Source organism: Tenrec ecaudatus, chromosome 15, assembly GCF_050624435.1.
Source record: "Tenrec ecaudatus isolate mTenEca1 chromosome 15, mTenEca1.hap1, whole genome shotgun sequence".
NCBI lineage: Eukaryota > Metazoa > Chordata > Mammalia > Afrosoricida > Tenrecidae > Tenrec > Tenrec ecaudatus.
In genome coordinates this window covers 27224308-27243858 of record NC_134544.1, presented here as the reverse complement: position 1 = coordinate 27243858, position 19551 = coordinate 27224308, and the positions used below count along the sequence as shown (strand labels likewise).

Sequence of the window (19551 nt, the reverse complement as noted above, 5' to 3'; positions counted from 1 at the left end):
CCCCTAAGACAAGTCCTCCTATAGTTTGGAAGGTTCTGGCCCAAGGGCCCATCAGCCAGACAACCATGTCCCAAGATGGATGAGCTGGGCCGGGGCCCCTGGGGACATGAAGCTATTAAACAGCCCCTCCTCTGTGGTAGGCTCCCAATGTGAGCACCAGGGCCCTCGGGAGGCCAGGTTCCTCCTGCTAACGCCCTCCACGCTTCCTCTCCTCCCCAGGGTGGAAGCCAGCCCTGCAGGGAGGACGCAGACCTGTCAGTCGTGAAGCTGTGCTGCGGTGGGAGCTGCCCCAGGAGGGCGGCTAGCCTCCGTGCTGCCCCCTGATGGAGGACGGTGCTAATGTGTGTGCTGATGGAGTGAGGCCGGCCGGGCAGACGGCCGGCAGCGTCTCCCCGGAGAGCCTCCTGCTGTCCACAGGGCAGAACCGGCCTGCGTGCCCTGGCTGCCCTTCACCTGGGACACCTGCCCAGAGCCCCTCTTCCAGTCCCTTGCAACTTGCCCTGGGTGACACCTGCCCAAGGGGGTGGTGGCTGCTACACCCAGTGTCACTCGTGGTGGCTCTGAAGACCGGAAAGGCCCTCGCTCACAGTCCTGGACTCCACCACGTTTGTTCCCTCCTTGTCAGACAGCCCAGATGTCCGTTCATCCCTCGGTTTCTAGACGAGCCCCCACATGGCGCTGTCACCCCCACCTCTGTGTGCAGGCACCTCAGCCCCATGTGGGGAGCCCAGGCGTGGGTGTTGGATCCTGAAGGGCCTGACGGAAGACTGGAAAGCGGGGCTCCCCTGGCTCTACCCAAGGGGCAGCATGCTAATGCTCTCATTTCTTGTACACCTGGAAGGATAAAGTGCAGTTCGGAGGGAGCTCGTGCTGGGCTGTCAGCGCCCCCGAGGTGGGATGGGGGGGGGGCGTTGTTAGCTGTGTGGAGTAGGCTCTCGGTTCGTGGGGACTCTGTGCATAGCGGGCTGGACCATGCTGACCCGTGGTTGTCACTGGTCCACATTCAGAAGCTGACCTACAGTCCTTCTTAGTCTGGAAGCTCGGCTGAAACCCACTGAGCAACACGCCAGCCTCACCCGACAGAAGGGTAGTGGCTGCCCACGCCATGACGTGGCCAGGAATCGAACTCCAATCACCCTCAGGAGCCAGAGTCAGAGAGGAAGCCAGAAGCTGGACCCCCGTGGTTGCCCTTTGAACTCCTACCACTGGAAGCAAGCCTGAACCTCCCCCAGCCTCTGCTCTCCCGCCTGGGGCCTGGCTGTGCCGCATGCACCCTGTCCCCTGCCCATCTGAGGACCGTGCCTGGAAAGCCCACAGCACAGCACCAGGACAAGCAGACACGATGCTGGCACCTATGGGCATCGGCTCCTTTCAGACCCACCACAGCCCCGAGAGGGGGACAGTGTTTGGACCCATGTCCCAGATGAAGACACGGAGAACCAAAGAGGCGAAGGAACTACCCAAGGGTGCACAGCCGGACACAAAGAGCCAAGGTCGGAACTCTGGGAATCCAGCTCCTGCGGTGCCGCCCTCAATGACTACAGGGCGCTGCCTCTCCATGACCCTCAGGGGAGCTACAGTATGTCAGGTGCCAGGCAGAGAGGGGCTACAAGAGGGGGCTGTGCTCACACCCCTAGCTGGTCCTGCCCCGTTCTTCAGAGAGAATGGGCCGGGGGAGCTGGCCGAGCGCCGTGGCTCCAGAAGGTGGCAGAGGCAGCTGTCCTTCCCTGGTTGTTGGTGTGACTCAGGCAGTTGAGCCACAGACAGTGGGGCCCACAGAGGGCACATCCCATTGCAGACTTCCTGCTGCCCTGGCAGCCCCCTGCCAGCCTCTGCAGGGAGCCCTCAGGCGGGCCCACCAGCAGGCTGCAGCCCAGGTCCACACCCAGGCTTGAGAGCAGCAGGGCTCGGCGGCCGAGCAGAAGGGCAAGGGTCTCCCCTGGGAGCACTCCTCTCTGGAACCTGCCTCGGGCTCCTGGGGCAGCCGCGTGCTCTTCCCATGACGTCACGCCGCCTCAGGACCACGGAGGCGGGGCATTCTTGGAATGCCTGATTCACCCTGGAACAAACACGCTCCCTGGTATTTATAATGTGTCTTTGTTGCCCAAGGCCTTTCTCGGCCTTATTCCACTGTAACCACAGGCCGGCCAGGGGCCCAGGCAGGAGTCAGAGAGAAGAGGGAGTTAGGGCATCTCATGAAGTACCTCGAGTGGGATCGGTATGCCCATTCTGCAGGTAGGAATGCTGAGGCCTGGGCAGTTGGGTGGTTGGCCAGGGCCACCCAGAGAAGTGGTGTTGGCAAGGCTGGCCGAGGGTGGGACTGAGCAGAGGGCCTCTGAAATGCCTCAGCCATTGAGTGAGACTCCCGTCCCCCACGAAGGCCATTGCCCATGGCCTCTGTGCTGCTCCCTGATGGAGGACGGTGGTAGGTGTGCGCAGCTCCTCCCTCCTGCGCCAGGAGGCACCGGACACTGTCCACTCCCCTGCCCAAGGCCCTGCCCCGCAAGCCGGCCACAGGAAACAGCAGACTGTGGTGGGAGAGGATTGTTCCCGGCACAGATGGAAACCCAAGGGCCACACGTGGCTTCTGTGGTTTTCCCCCAGACACAGCGGAGCCAAGCCTTGAAGGCCGGATTTCCAAACCTCTGTCCAGAGCCCTCCCAGACACTCCTCTTCCATAGACCTCAGCGCCTCTGCTCCCAGAGGGCCCTGGGCTAAGCCCTTGTCTTTCCCACAGCACAGTCAGCCAAGCCATAAGGCCACAAGGGCAGTACTTGGGTTGGTGTCTCTCTCATACACACACACACACACACCACAGCCCCACCCCCCATCCCCATGGGCCTCCTCCCAGACCAGACCAGACAGACCCCTCAGTGATCTTCCTGATCAGTTTCAGTCTAGGATGATAAGTGATCAATATAGTTGTAAACCACTTACAGGTACTATTCCTGAGAGTATGTGACCCCTATCGACAGCATTGTGTGTGAAATCTTGCCGCCCTGAATGACACCATTGTTAGTTGCAACTGCTATCAGTAACAGCCATTGAAAAGATGATTATTTTCTCTGCCTGGTCCTTTGAGGGAAAGCCCCTGAAAGTCTGTGACTGCAAAGTGCCCTCAGCACGAACAAGCCGAGGCGGGTGCTTGCAGTGTGTCAGACGCCACACGGGACGCAAAGCCTCGATATGGTCGGGCAGGGTGACAGCTCTGCCCCGCATCCGTTCAGAGTCAGAAATGTGACTGGGCATGCAGTGTGGGCCTTGTGGGTACAGCTTTCTAGTCCCGTAAGCAGTCACAGGCTCTGAGCCCCACGGGGGCCATTCTACCCTGTCCTGCAGGGTCTCTGTTGTCGGCGTGCATTGGATGGCAGTGGGCTCAGGGAAAATGGGTTCTGCTGTTCTGACTGATGGCAGAGGATTTTTACAAAGAAACGCATTTCGGCCGAAAAACCACCAAAAATGTATAGCCAGACATGGCCGGGTCACCCCTGGACACTGTCACGGAGTGCGAGTAACACCAGGGTGACACACAGCCCCTCCCCTGCTGACCTCTGTCCGAGGTCTGGACTCCCCATGGTTGGGATGTTGGTGGCTCCGTTATGATGTGTGGGTGGCCCTCGCCCCCCGGAATGGACCTTAAGACCAGAGGCAGGAGTGCATGCTGGTCAGGGCCGCACGTTCTCAAGCTAAAGGTAAATTCCAGACCCAAGCTCTATCTCTTCCAAGCTGTGTGGCCTCAGGCCCGTCACTTACCTGTCCCGGGCCCTGCTGGCCCCTCTGTAGAAATGTACAACCGTGCCTCCTCTTCAGTGGAGACGAAAGTCATGCCCGGCACACCGGAATGCCCCCCGCCGCGAGCTGCTTCTATTGCGTGTGCTCCATCGCTAGTGAGCTTGTTTCTGCCCTCGCCTGGGAGCAGCCTCCAGGCAGGGCATGTGGCTGTGAGGTCACCCGGCACTCACACTCGAAGGACCCACATTGGCTTTAAAATGCTACCGTCGCCGTCTTCAAGGGCTTCCGGTTGTGAGCAAGGGCCACGTTTTCATTGTGTGCCAGGTCGTACTCTGCGGCCATCTTGCCCCTGGACTTCCCCGACCCCAAGCAGAAGCCCTGGCTGCTCTTTCCTCCGACTTTCATCCCTCCTATCCCTGACTGCCCTGGGCTTCTGGAGCCTAAGCTCTGTGAGGTAGCCGCTGTCTGTGGGCATCCTCACGTGTCCCCAGGGCTGCCACAGCCCCTGGCTCGGGGCTGTCCTCAAGCAGCACTTGGGGAGGCTTGAGTGCCCGGCCCCACCCCAGGCCCCTGAGAGAGCTTTAGAGAAGGGTCTGCCCATCTGAAGGAAGGGGTGCTTGTCAGGGGTGCAGACAAGAACCCTCAAAAACAGTCTGGATAGCAGAGATGTGGGCGTGGTGTGGGGTACTTCAAACTGAGAACCCTCCAGGAGTCCACAGAGAGGGGAGTCTGGGCCGGTGGACAAGGATCCCAAAGGGGACTAGGGGGAGGAGCCAAGACACTGCACAGCCTCCCTGGGAGGCAGCGAGGAGCTGTGTGGCCTTGTTCATCCCTGTATTGTTCCTCCCTTGGGAGAAGAGTCTGCAGGGAGCAGAGGGCTCCGTCCCCTCCCGGTTCCATTCCAAAGTCGCCTCTGGGCTCGCACAAGCATTGGTTTCTAAGCTTTCTGTCTGTGGAGTGAGATACCAACCTTCCTACCTGCCTTCTTACCTGGGCTGCCAGGGGTCTCCGCCTTGAATTATTTCCTACACAACTCTGCTCCTGAGAGTCCTCCCTAGGGTGGCGTCGGGGGTTACGTGCCGGGCTTCTCACCGCAAGGTCAGTCCTTTGAAACCACCAGCCGCTCTGCAGGAGAAAGAGTCCCAGCCTTAGAAACACACCAGGGCAGTCCCAGCCGGCCTGCAGCCTCGCTGGGCGTCCGAACTGACCTCATGGCAGTGAGTTTTTGGGGGGTTTTTTAACGCAGAAAGACAGCTGACCAGTAAACAGGTCAGCTTCAAGAGCACTGTGCTCTTTGAAGAACCATCTGTATCGGCTCAAATTGCTGCAGCCACTCACTCAAAAGGCTAAATGTCGTTGCTGTGAGGCCCCACCAAGTTGTTCGCAACCCACAGCGACCCCATGGGCAGCAGAGCGCGCATCTCCCGGTCCTGCTCCATCCTCACACCTGCTCCTGTGCTTCGGCCCCTGGCTGCAGCCACTGGGTCCGTCCATCTCCTGGAGGACCTCCCTCTTTCTCTGCTGCCCCTCTGCTTCCCCAGCATACAAACCAACCCACTGCCATGAGGCCGCTCCTGACTCACAGCAGCCCTAGACTGCAAATGAGTATAGGAGCAGGCGGCAGCCTCGTCTTTCTCCCACAGAGCGACTGGTGGGTTTGAACTCCCAACCCCGCAGCAATCAGCCCCATGACGAAGCCACGGCGCCACCAAGGCTTCTGAGGAAACAGACAGGGGTCCTTAAGTTTGTGCTATTGGAGAGCCACCGGAGAAGGAGGGTGACCTTGGTGGCACCACTCGGAGACCAGGAGCAGGGCCTCTGAATTTCACCATGGAAGCACTTGACCTGGTGTGTGTTGTGCTGTGTGGATTCTAAACAGCAGAATAAGCTCATAAGGGTTTTTGTGTGTTTTTCCTCTGTTTTGAAACCTACTGCACGATAGAGGTTAGTGTCTAAAGCCTGCCGTTCTGACCCCCATGCCGCTGGCCCTCCCCTGCAGGGCAGCGAGAGGGCCATGAAGGAGCTCGCTGCCACAAGGGTGCTGCAGTGTGGCAATGGCGATGGTGCATGCCCCTCAGTTCCCACAGAGCTCCGGTGTCTCCAAAGAGCCGGCAGGGAGACAGTAGTGCAGAAACACAGACGCCGGGGCACAGACATGCTTCGCCGCTGACTGGCTGGGCAGCCTGAGCAACACCGCCCCACTGAACCTCGGCTTTCTCCTCTGCAAAACGGCCCTGCTTTCACTCCTGCCCCCCTCCCCCCCACAGCAGGGGACAGACACTGCAGGCAGCAGAGCCAGAGCAGTGAAACTGCCCAGAGCCACACCATCAGGGAGGGGCCCAGCCAGCCAGAGCCTCGCAGACAGAGCGCCCTGGGGCAGGCGAAGTCCACCGCCTAGGTCCAGCCTACTGCTCGACGCTGAGGAGGAGGCCTGTTCTGACGCACTGCTGAGAGCGCTCAAACCGGCCATCCTTCAGCCAGTCGCTGAGCAATGAACTGTTTGGAACAAACCCCCCACCACCACCACCACCCGGCACTGCCACTGCCACGCGCAGACTGCCGAGCACACAGTAGGTACTCAGTGATCACAGCAACATTAAGATGAGCCAGCTCCCTCTCTCTCGGCTGGTCCCTTGAAGTGGGGGACAGTCTTCCAGGCCCTGCCCCTTATCGCCTTACTTTCTCGTCCCCCAGTCATCCCCAAAACCAGGGCGACCCTGCGCAGGTAGCCTTTGTTGGAAGCCGTGAGTCTGCGCCTTGGCCTCCCCTCTGTAAGGCATCGGGGCCCCTGTGCAGGGGTGTGGCTGGGCAGGGATGAGGCATCTCCGCCAGGAAGAAGCCGTCATCGCTCTTCCTGAAGGCAAGAAGTCAGAGTCCAGGCATCGTTTTAAAACCACTCGCCCGAGGAATTTTGTTTTCAGAAATTGTGGAGCAGACCTACAAATTATGTGGTTCCGTGCCTGACATGGAGAGGACCGTCATCAGGCCGAGGCCCTCGGAAGATGCAGTTGGGAGCGGCTATGAAATAAAAGACAAACAGAGTTGTTTGTCTGGATTCCGACTGCTGTTTTTGGTTTTCGGGTTTTTTAAGGGTTTTGTTTGTTTGTTTGTTTGTTTCTAAAACAAAATCTGAACTTACTCCCTCTGCCCATACCCACCTCCCCGAATGCAGCTGCAGGGTTCTGAGAACCCCTTCTGTCTTTCATAGTCAAGGAAAAGTCTCCTCATGAAACTAGACGCCCGAGGTCGGGACCCCGAGAGTCACGGGAGCGACTGACAAGAAAGGCATTAACTGACCATTTTCCTTCTCAGACGAGAGGGATTGAGCAGGAGAGGGAACTGCTTCCGGTCCCCCCAGCAGGTGTTGCCAGAGCCCAAATGGGATATAACGGTTAGCTCCTAAGCCAGCGGTTCTCAACCTGTGGGCCGCGACCCCTTCGGGAGTCCAATGACCCTTTCACAGGGGTCGCCCGATTCATCACCGTAGCAAAATGAGTGATGAAGTAGCAACGAAAATAATTTTCTGGTTGGGGGGCTGGGGTCACCATAACACGAGGAACTGTATGAAAGGGTCGCAGCGTTAGGAAGGATGAGACCCAGTGTCCTAAGCCATCTCCCAGGCGCAAGCTTCCCCAGAGAGGAGATTAAAACCCTACAAGAACCAGGCCGTGAGGTGGCTCTTCGCCCTTCGTGGGGCCAGGGTGACAAAGCTTGGTGTCTAGTTTGTCCGCATCGGTGTGTCCGAGATGAAATGCAGCTCCCTGGCCCGGCTGCTAGGAGCAAATGCGGTTCATCCCCGGCCCAGCCAAACCTAAACCCACAGGTTTCGTGGTGAGCCGCCAGCTGGCCCCTGGAAGGAGGATCCGTGAAGCCCAGCGCCAGCAAACACAGTTCAGAGAGGAGCTGGTTTTGGCAGTTCTGCCAGAGACCGCTGGCCAGTATTTGTGAATGGCCAGAGCAGGGCAGGCTGGCTCCCCATTGTTGGGGGAACAGGGCCCATCCCCATGCCTGTGCCAGTGGGCAGGGCCCTCTCGGTGGGCTCTCGGGTGGCCGCCCTCACTGCAGGTCTCCAAGGCTCTTTAGCATTTCTCCAAAGGGGCTGGATCTGAGAGCCAGTGGGAACCAACAGTGGGTGCTGAGCTTAGCTGGGCACCCCTGGGGGCCTCTGGAAGGCTGTTTGCGGTGGACCTCTGTCCAGCCTCAGTGGGCTTGTCTATAAAATGGGAAGAAAGATGCTCACCCTGGCTGCACACAGAGACCAGCCCGGGTGAGCACTTCCCCTGAGGACTAAGCAGGACCTTGAGCAGGTGAGACGGGGAGGGAGAGGGAAGAGAACAGCGGAGCCTTCTGGCCTCCAGTGGGGTCTGTACTCTTCCCTGCCCTCCAGGACCAACCCAGCCGAACATGTCCAGCCTTCCTTCTTCCCAGTGCCTCAGGCCTGCTTGCTTAGGGGACAACCCTTGAGAGTAGTCTTCCAGGCTCCCTTCTGCCCGCGGGCACTCCTGGCTGGTGCTTGCTGACTGACTCCCTACTGCTGAGTGGGCTGGGGCATGCTTGTTCAGAGCCATGTAGACAGGGATGGCTCCAGAACCCATCCAACCAGAGGACATGGGTTCCAGGCCCTCCCAAAGTTCCAGCCCAGCTTTGCCAGGATGGACGGCAGAAGTCCTGCCGCCGCTATTACGTGCCATCCAGCTAGAGCGGCACCCAGGAGCACTCAGCAGAACCACACACTGCCCGCCCTGTGCCGTCCTTGCAGGTGTTAGACTCGATCTCCTTGCAGCCACTGCACCAGCCTACCTGTTGAGGGTCTTCTCTGCTTTGACCCTCTCTGATCCTGCATGTTGTCCTTTGCCAGAGACGGGCCTCCAAAGTCCCGAAAGACCCAGCGAATGTCATTCTGAGCCCCATAACCTTCCAACCCAAACCAAACCTGCCGCCATCAAGCTGGTTCTGACAGGGTAGAACTGGTAGATCTGGTCCTGTGGTTTCCAGCCTGTTGATCTTGATAGAAGCCAACTGTTATGTCTTTCTCCCAAAGAGCAGCTGGTAGGCTTGAACCACCGAACTTCGGGTTGTCAGCCCAATGCAAACTATGCCACCAAGCCTCCTCCCACAATCCCCGACCATACAGAAATGACCTCTTTTACCCAGGTAGAGGAGCCCGGGTGGTGTCGTGGTTATGCTCTGGGCTGTGATCTGCATGGTCGGCAGTTCGAAACCACCAACAGCTCTTTGGGGAGAAAGCCTGGGCTTTTTACTCCGTCGTTGTCATGGAAACCCACAGAGGGGCCTGCTGTGAGTCATTGACTCGATGGCAGAGAGTTTGGGCATTTTTTGTGGAGATAAGTTGGTGTTTGTTGGCTGGTTTGCTTGCTGGGTGGGGGGGAGGAGGCAGGTGGGCAGAAAGAGGGAAATTTCTGATATAAGGAACAAGAGGGAAGCCACACACCATTTCTGGGCCGATGCTGGGTAGGGCTTGCTCAGGGAGTCTTCGGGGACATTCCTTGGGCCATAGCTGCAGGCCCCCAAAAATTCTAAATAAGGATGACATAGGTTGTGAGAATCAAGCGTTATGTGCCAGGGAATTTCCAAGGTTCCTCTCCAGCCTTAAAATAGATCACCCTCGGTGAACAAAGAGACGGGCAGGAGAAAGGCCACTCAGTGCAAGCAACGAGAAACGCAGAATCGGGAGAACCCATCAAAGGTCACCTGCGTATGCACACACTGCGTTTCTGTTGGGGGTGGGGGGTTGGGAATGGAGAGTGATGATGGCTTTCTACCATGGGCGTGGGGGGGGCTGCTGAATTGTGGGTGTCAGACGGTTGGGTGGACGAGTGAGTTTGTTATCTATCACCTGGCCCCCTACGTCATTTTTTAGAGACTGGTTCAGAAGCACATGTGAGGAAATGCCTTCACCTTCCAAGTTCACGTCCCATAGACTCAGTGAAGGCACTGCGCCTCCCTCCCGCACCCACGTGGGGGTCCTAAGGGTGCAGTACTTCTGCCTGAAGGACTATTGGCTCGGAGCCACCCAGACGCTCTGTGGGAGAGGTCTGGTGACCTGCCCCCCAGAAGATGACGGCCTGTGAGGGGCAGTCTGTGGTAGGACAGGCCTGCCTCCGTGAGCCAAACTTGCAGCATCGTGTGTGTGTGTGTGTGTGTGTGTGTCTGAAACAACAACCAGAAGTACAAACCAGGTAACAATCATATTTGCCCCCATGACGGTCAGTTCTGCTCATCAGAAGGTGGGCTGCGTGGCTGCCGGAATGAGCGCAGCGTTCCCCACTTTCCTCCAGAACCCAGCACCCCATGCTCCCTGCCGACCAGTCGATTGATCGATGCCTACTCACGGCGGCCCTACAGGAGACAGGGTGGAACTGCCCCTGCGGGTTTCAGAGACCGTAACTCCCTAAGGGAGCAGAAAGCCTCACCTTTCTCCCGTGAAGCAGCTGGTGGTTTCGAACCATTGACCTTGAGGTGAACAGCCCGGCTTGTAACCACTGCACCAGCAGGGCTCCCATAGACTTTCCTAGATATTTTCCAGTAATGCAGACAGCTCCCAGCCCTGGGTATGATGGAAGAAGCAACATTCTGATAGGCCCGAGAATAAGGCAGACGGATGAGGGACCACAGGACTCGAGGGACATCGTGGTGGCCCGTCTCCTGAGTCTCCTTCTGCCTCACGTGTCTAAGCTGTGGATCTAAGACTCCCGAAACGCTGAAAGGCCAAGAGGCATAGACAGCTCCCAGAACACCTGCCCTCTTCAGCCAAGTGCCACAGGAAGGCAGGCGGTGACCCCAGCCCCGCCCATGCCACCAAAGGCTGAGTGAGGAACCGAGGTGCCCACTCTCCCCAGCTTAAATGAGACACCCAGCACCCCTGCCAGGGTGGTGGCTGACTGGGACCCCACTGCCCACAGCGGCACGGGGTCAGAGGAAACCAGGGGAAACTAAACGTCTCACAAAGTCCATGGGGTCTGTCCTACCCCAATCCCCATCGTACCCCAAACCAGGGACCCTGGCCATCCTACCCAGGAGAAGGGCGAAAGGAACGCAAACCAAAGCCTGTGCTGCGTCAGCACTGCCACCAGAGGCAAAAGATGGAAGCCACCCAACTGCCCATCCATCCGCCAGTGGAGGGGCGAATTGGACATGGTGTGGGCCTACAGCGGGCCAGGACTCGGCCGTGGTGAAAGGGTGAACCTGAAAGACATCGTCAGGAGCCACAGGATAAGTAGGATCGCATCGCTAGGAAATTAGCAAATGTCTAGAAATCAAAGCCGGGGCGTGGTGAGCAGGGCGGGCTGGAGGCGGCGCATGCTGGCAGGGGGAACCATGGCGGTGGAGGCATGTGGAGCAGAGTGGTCATGAGGAGCAAAGCGACCCTAAGTCGCACCATGGGAGCTTGCTGATCAGCGGGACACACGTGTGTACGGCGTGCACTGCTGCCCTGTGAAACAGGGAGCTGATGTCCAAAGCAGGATAAGAGAAGTCAGCAGGGGCTTGTCGGAGCTGGGGTCTCCCCTGACGGGGATGTTTGAGGTGCCGTCAATGGAGAGCAATCAGGAACACGACCGAGGAGACCAGGGGGAAAGTCGGGATCCGCAAAGAACAGAAGCTGTCAGGAACACGGGAATGGAGAAGGACGAGAGCTGAAATGAAGACGTCGACAGAGGGGCCCTCAGCACCGGGAGTGACCGCCAGGGCAGCACAGGAGATGCTGGCAGCGAGCCACGGGGATGTTCCGATTTTGACAGCCAACGTCAGGGTCCAGGCTGTCCGTCTGACTCATTTTGTAAGACGTTAACCCATCACTGTGGGGCCCATTCCGACATGGGGATGCCCCACACCGAGGGAACAGATGCAAGGATTTTATCCGTGTGATTGCTCACAACTGGATACGAATCTATCAGCTCAGAATAAAAGGCTATTTATCTTAACGGGGAGGGGTAACTTTTGGAAGCACGCGTACAAAGAAGAAGAAAAATAACAGCCCTTGTTCCATCACCCAGTGGTGGCCACGTCAACGTTGGGGCGTGTATCCTTCCAGGTTTTCCTATACATATGAATGTTCATCTTAAAAAATGACCCCACGGAGAACACACATTGGTACAGATAAGAGCTGTCGACCATGGAATTCTGGATTGATAGATCCCTCAGGAACACTAGTGGGAGTAGCGATACCATGAGGGGAGAGGACTGGTGGGGGCAGAGGGGGGCAATGGGGGAGAAAGAGGTAACCCGTCACAAGGTTGGATATATACCCTCCCACCCCACCTAGGGGATGATTAACAGAGAGGTGGGTGAAGGGAAACAACAGACAATGTAAGACACGAAATATGAATAATAATATATTATTAATATTCAATAATTCATGGGGAGGGAGGGGAAAATAGAGGAGCTGGTACCAAGGGATCAGGTAGAAAAAAATTGTTTTCAAAATGTTCATGGTAACCTAGGTACAAATGTGCTTGACACAATGGATGCATGTATGTGTTGGGATGAGAGCTGTATGCACCCCCAATAAAATGATTTTTTAAAATGTTGATGGCAACGTATGTACAAGTATGCTTAACACTATTCAGTGATGGATTGTTATAAGGTTTGTAAGAGCCCCCCAATAAGATAATTAATTTAGAAACAAACACCCCGCCACAACTCAATATGTTGAAAATACAGTATGAAATATGCGTTCCCTATCTGAATCAAAATTATACTGACTATATCAAATTAAAAGTGAAATGCCCCACAGCCCACGTAGCATGACTTGGGTTTGCTCCCTACCAACCGGAGGACCCCGTGTGGCGATGTCCCTCACTCGTGACTGCTCCGAGTCTTTGTGTCCATCATATCTGCGCGCCTTGATGGCTCCCTCTGGACAAACCGCCCCATGGGGGATGGCTGCACCCGGTGGGTCTCCGGTTCTCAGAGACGTTTGCAGTAAGCAGGCATCCTGCTCTCCAGAAAGACCATGCTCATTCCGGCTCCTGCTGTTCAGGGTGGTGAGTAGTGTGCGTTCGCACTTCTGCAAAAGCAACACGCCGCACTCAGCAGCTTTCTTTCCTTTCAGAAAGCTCTGCCTCTACCTGGGCACCTGTCCCTGGGGGAATAGATATTTATTTGCTTATGTGTTTAGGTCCCTGGGTGCCACGAACAGTTAAGTATTCCTCAGCTACTAGCCACCCACAGGTACCTCAGGGACAGGTTCGGTGATGGGCCTCTAAGAGGGGGCCCGGCCTTGGAAACCCGGGAGCAGTTCTGCTCCAAGCACATGGGGCAGCCACGAGTTGGAATTTATGGCAAATACCAACGGTCCCCAAGTGGAAAGCTTTTCAGGGAAGAAAGTATGATTGGTTGAAATGGGAATAATCACACATTTAACCCCAATCGAAGGTACCCCCCCCATATTCCCATCTGAAAAATATTAATTGAACAATGAAACCAAGTTTATGTAAGTAATAATCAGTCACTTATGTATGTGTTTGAAATGAAGTTGTTTTTCATTAAAAGACTCTATGTCCATTTCCGTTTTTAAAAAGCCACTCAGGCCAATAGTTAGGCTTGAGGGATAAAGAGCCTAGAGGAATTTTGGTTTTGTTTTTTAAAGAAGTATAAGCAATTGCCTTAAAAAAATCACTTTATAGGGGGCTGGTATAGCTCGTCTCACAATCCAAAGATCCATCCATTGTGTCAAGCACATTTGTACATTTGTTGCCATCATCATTCTCAAAACATTTTCTTTCTACTTGAGCCCTTGGTATCAATCAGCTCCTCATTTTTATCTCCTCCCTCCCCCTTGATAATTTATAAAAATTGCTTTCATGTCTTACACCGACCACTCTCACCCTTCACCCACTTTTCTGTTGTCCACCCCCCTGGGGCAGGGGGTGGGGTATTATATGTCGATCATTGTAATTGGTTCCTCCTTTCCCCCCCTCCCCCATCTTCTCCCTACCCTCCTGGTATCACTACTCTCATTATTGGTTCTGAGGGGTTTATCTGTCCTGGATTCCCTATGTTTCCAGCTCTTACCTGTACCAGTGTTCATGCTCTGGTCTAGCAGTATTTGAAAGGTAGAATTGGATCATGATAATTGGGGGGGATTAAAGAACTAGACAAGAATCATATGCTTCATCAGTGCTATACCGCACCCTGACTGGCTCATCTCCTCCTCCCAACCCTTCCGTGAGGGGATGTCCAGTTGTCTACAGATGGGCTTTAAGTCTCCACTTCAACCTCCCCCTCATTCACATTAATATGATTTTTTAATTCTGGATCTTTGATGCCTGATACCTGATCCCATTGTCACCTCATGATCACACAGGTTGGTGTGCTTCTTCCATGTGGGCTTTGTTGATTCTCAGCTAGATGTCTTCTTTTTTTATCTTTAAGCCTTTAATACCCAGATGCTGTGTCTTTTGATAACCGGGCACCATCAGCTTTCTTCACCACATTTGCTTATGTACCCATGTTGTCTTCAATGATTGTGTCAGGAAGGTGAGCGCCACAGACTGCCAGGTTATTAGAACAAAGCATTCTTGCCCTGAGGGAGTACTTGAGTAGAGACCCAATGTCCATCTGCTACCTTAATACTTAATGTATAAATATATGTACATAGATCTATTTCCCTATAATTAAGTATAAATATCCTTACATATGTGCATGCCTTTATAAAGCAACTATTACATAACCTAAATATAAGAGCTGTTTTTAAGGTGTCAAAAAACAAAGATGTCACTTTGAGGACTCAGGTGCCCTGTCCCAAACCACGGTATATTCTCCTCAGTCACCTCACATGCATGTGAACCTTGCACGGTCAGTAGGAAAGGCCAAAGAAGAATGGATATCCCAGCATGATGACGTTGATGGAGAATATTCAAATTACCGTGGCCTGCAAGAAGACTCTTCCAAATCTGTCTTGGAAGGAGAGTGCTCGTTAGATGTGGGAATGGTGAGCAGTCCCTTCATATACTGACTGTGGACATGCCATCGGGGTGTCAGTCCCTGGGAACAGACCGCAGGTTGGGGAGATGCTCAGTGAGGTGGCACCGCACAGCGACTGCCCTGGATGGACTAAGGTCACTCAGCATCTGTGACATGAGGTGCTCCACGGTCTCATCGGGTGTTTTTTAGGGATGCCTTGTATCCACGCACGTTTCTTTAGCCCTTCTTCCACTGATGGCATTTGAGCGGTTTCCTCCTTCTTGCTCTGTGAGCCAGCCCCCATGAGCGCGGGAGAGCATGTGTCTGTCCGTGCTAGGCCTCTTCTTCTTGAGTGCTTATCCCCAGCAGAGATATCGCTGGGTCGTACGGAATTTCTATTTCCAGGTGAACAAACAGCAGTTTGAAAGTCAGTAAATACCATTTGCTCATAAAATGCAATGCAGGGCAAGTCTCCTGTACCTTCAAAAGGGGGATTGTTATAGAAGAAGGTATCGGGGGGCTCATCCTTTCAAAAATATGTTTCCTTCCCTTAAATCTTGTTCACCAATTTTATCCCTTTTGAGGGTCTAAGTCAGAGGTCCTCAGGCTTTTTAAACAGGGGGCCAGTTCACTATCCCTCAGACCATTGGAGGGCCTGACTATAGTTAAAAAAAAAAACAACAACAAATTCCTCTGCACACTGCACGTATCTTATTTTGAAGTAAAAAATGCAAACGGAGCAAAAATACCCGGCAGGCTGGATAAATGTCCTCGACGAGCCACATGTGGCCCGTGGGCCGTAGTTTGAGGACCCCCTGGTCTAAGTCATAGGACACAATCCTTTGAGGGTAAAATATAGGTGATGCCCGGGGGCATGTCGCGTGATGAGGAACCGGCCCTGGCACACATCAGGTGGAAGGATCTAGGGGAACAGCCCTTCCCATCGCCTGGCCTGGCTGACAGAACCAAAGCAATGGGGTGGGGTGGGTCCGCTGGTCGTGCGCTACGAGATCAGTTCCATATGATGTCCTCTGCTTAGAAGTATTATGTCAGATAAATTAGTGAGCCTGTCTTTGCCTAAAACCCTAATGTTGAAATGTCACTTTCTTGGGTGTGTTTATTTAGTGGGGGGAGGGGGCAATGTGGCTCCCAACAAAGAGCGTTGTGAAAAATGAGCCGTTGTGACAGCAAGTCCTTAGCTGAGTGGTCCTTGGGAAGGCGAGTCTGTGTACACCCCTTGGCCTGAAGGTGCTGGGCTGTCAGGCAGAGTCGCCGAGACACCAGTGAGAGCTGCTTCTAGGGGACATGGCTGGGTAGCCGGGGACAGAGGCGGCATTGCTCCATGTGTGGTCATTTGTTATCGTCTCTGTTTTATCCCCTCCAGCGTGTTTTCCTGTGTTAAGTGTCAGGGCCTGCCTGGCTCATTTTCTCTCCCGTGTCCCCAGGGCCCTTCACCAAGTCTGACACGAGGTTGTCAGGTGCCACCAAGCAGGCCCCAGCTCATATACTCATGGGATGGATTAGAACCGCCCCAAGGGGCTTTCTAGTAGCTCTGGTAGTATCGTGGCTTCAGTATGAATGCTGATAGCTGCAAGGCTGGTGGTTCAAACACACCGACTGCTCCATGGAGGAAAGATGAGGCCAGCCGTCTTCTCTCATAAAGAGATTTACAGCCTTGGAAACCCACAGGCACAGTTCTACTCTGTCCTACAGGGTCGCCATGACTCAGAATCAGCTCAATAGCAATGAGGTTGTTTTTTGTTTTGTTTTGTTTTGTTTTGTTTGGGGTTCACAGGGTTTTCTGGGCTGGAAAGGTGGCCTGGTGGCACTGTGGAGTAACCATTGGAACCATTAACTGCAAGGTCAGTGGTTCAAGCCCACCAGCCGCTCAGCAGAAAAAAGGTGAGGCTGTCTGCTGCCGTAAAGGTTTACAGCCACAGAATCCCTACCCAGGGTCACTACGAGTTGGAATCGGCTTGATGGCAGTGGGTTGGATCTTTACGGAAGGCAGGGTTGTTCTAAAACACTCCCTGCCATCAAGTCTGCTCTGGCCCATAGTGGACCTAGAGGACCGGGTCGAACTGCCCCTGTGGGTTTCCCAGACTGTCACTCTGTACAGGAATAGGAAGTCTCCTCTTTCTCCTGGGGAGCAGTCGGTGCTTTTGAATGGTCGACCTTGCGGTTAGCAGCCCAACAAGTCACCAGAGCCGTTGGGTGGGTTCAAAGCGTCAACCTGTGTGCCACCAGGGCTCTGGCACCCAAGAGGCCCTCAGTAAGTGTCAGAGCGTGGGTTCCTGTCCTGTGCTTGTGTCTGGGTGCGCTGCTCGCCCCCTGACCTCTTCTCTGCCTCTCTCCCCTGTTTTGTAGACGGCAGCAGAGACCTCCGGGAGGGAACAAGTCCCAGCAGCATGGTGACCATCCACCGGGCAGTGCCAAACACAACAGAGACCACCAGAAGTCCTACCAGGGGGGCTCGGCACCCCACTCCTCAGGGAGGCCCACCCACCACGGCTACAGCCAGAACCGGCGCTGGCACCATGGCACCATGAAACACTCTCCTGGCGACAAGGGCGAGGCGAGCGTCCACCGCAATGCCAAAGAGACCGTGCCCACCGAGGGCCCCAAGCTCGAGGATGCCCTGGAGGACACTGGGCACGGCACCCTCGAGACCCCCCACAGCCCCGAGACCCACTGCCCCATGGGCCCCGATCGGCTGCCGCCGCAACAGCCAGGGGTCCCGGAAGCGGAGACAAAGCGTAAAGACAGTATTATTCCGGAGCGGCTGGCGGAGCGGCCCAGAGTCACCCTGCTCCAGTCCTCCAAAGACAGGCTGCGGCGCAGGCTGAAGGACAAGGCACCGGTAATTGTATTTCAGTTGCTCTCTTGCTCCGGGGAAGACAGCGGAGAGGTGGGCATGTTGGTAGGTGGGCTCGGGGCAGGGCCTCGAGCGTTTGAGGGCCCAGGGAGCTGTGTGGAGGGAAGCAGGGGGCTTAGGGGGGCTCTACAGGCCAGAAAGGGCGTGTCACCCACCACCACATCAAGCCCCTCACCTCCTGCTTCCCCACATATGAAATAGGGGCTGATGCTTCTCATTGAGGGAAACGCCATCCGGCAGGGCCCAGCAAGGGTGGGGGCAGGGAACTGGAAGCAGCCTGCCTGTGGCCTTGCCGTCTGCCCCCTGAGTGAACACCCCCGGTGAGCACCTCCTTAAGCAGCTCTGCCTGACGGGCCTGGTCTCCTCCCCAGACCTAGCCCCACCTCTCCAGCCTAGCTCCCCACCTCCTCCCAAGGATTTGTGCCCCGCCTTTGTCATTTCCAACATGCAGCTCTGGTGCTCAAGCTGCCCTCCCCGTCCCCAGCTCCTGCCACCTGGGAGAAGGGTAGGCTTGCCCACACTGGGCCTTTCTTAGAGCTTGGTGGTCTGAGTCCACCCTGTCCCCACACCTTTCACCCCAGAGGCTGTGGGCCAAGCAGTAACTGCCTACTTCCTAGCCCCAGATGTGGGAGCAGGCACAGGGCCCACCTGATGTCCACCTGCGGAGCTTCCAAGACGGGTTGCTACAGCGAGATAGGTGGGGAGGAGGGTTTTTAAATCATTTTATTAGGGGCTCATACAACTCTTAAATCACTATCCATACATAAATCAATTGGGTCAAGCACATTTGTACATTCGTTGCCCTTATCATTCTCAAAACATTTGCTCTCCACTTAAGCCCTTGGTATCAGCTCCTCATTTTCCCCCCTCCCTCATGAACCTTTGATAATTTATAAATGCTTATTTTGTCATGTCTTACACTGTGCAACATCTCCCTTCACCCACTTTTCTGTTGTCCATCCCCCAGGGAGGAGGTCACATGTAGATCCTTGTAATTGGTTCCCCCTTTCCAACCCACTCTCCCTCTAGCCTCCCAGTATCACCATTCACACCACTGGTCCTGAAGGGATCATCCAGCCTGGATTTCCTGTGTTTCTGGTTCCTATCTGTACCAGTGTACATCCTCTAGTCTATCCAGATTTGTAAGGTAGAATTGGGATCATGATAGTGGGACGGAGGAAGCATTTAGGAACGAGAGGAAAGTTGTCTGTTTCATTGTTGCTACACTGCATACTGACTGGCTTGTCTCCTCCCTGTGACCCTTCTGTAAGGGGGTGTTCCATTATGTACAGATGGGCTTTGGGCCTCCACTCTGCACTCCCCCTCATTTACAATGATGTGATTTTGTGGGGAGAGGAGTCTTGGCTCAGTTGTCTCGTGTTCTACTAAATGGAACTGCTGTGGGACTGCAGAGAGGAAACAGCCCGGGCTTTAGAGTCCAGCCAGCCAGGCTCCGCCCCCGCTCTGCCTCTGGCTGGCTGGGCGACCTTGAAAAGCCACCTAACCTCTCTGATCCCCAATGTTTCCAGCACTGCCCACAGGTGAGGTCTCCTGGGCTCATGGACCAGGAGGACATGGGCATGGGCTCAGGCTAGGCCCCTCTCCACTCTGCAGGTCAAGGGTTAGATGTCCGTGGGTTAGGGACTTATGTCCTGTCCGCCGACCAACTCAGACACTCAGACCAGTCGTCCTCGGGAAGAGGTTGGGAGGAAGGAGCAGGACACCCAGGGTCAGTGTCAAGATCCAGTTGCTCTTGGAAGCCAATCCCAAAGTGGTCAGACTCCAGGCCACTGTCCGCCTGCTAGTCTGTCCTCCTTGGCTGTGTAGGGAAGTGAAGCCACTTGCCCAAAGCCACAGGGCAGGGAGGGAGCAGGGTCTGGAGACTAGGTCAGCTGCCTCCCAAGAACCCAGGCAACTAGGGACCCACTGTCCGGCCAGGGCTCCCAGCCCCGCAGTCGGCGTGGTCTCTTCCTGGGCACCCACCTACACTGTGTCTGCAGAGTTGCCTTTGAGACTGA

At 55.4% G+C, this 19551-nt stretch overlaps 1 protein-coding gene across 3 annotated transcripts in view; it reads left to right on the top strand.

Annotated features, from left to right (window-relative positions):
- Positions 1-19551, top strand: part of CTIF (cap binding complex dependent translation initiation factor) — a 263218-nt gene that overhangs the window by 157929 nt on the left and 85738 nt on the right. For all 3 annotated transcript variants that reach the window (XM_075533017.1, XM_075533018.1, XM_075533016.1), the window contains exon 8: positions 17026-17518. In XM_075533017.1, the coding sequence (XP_075389132.1) occupies positions 17026-17518 (493 nt within the window). The remainder of the gene's footprint in view (positions 1-17025; positions 17519-19551) is intronic.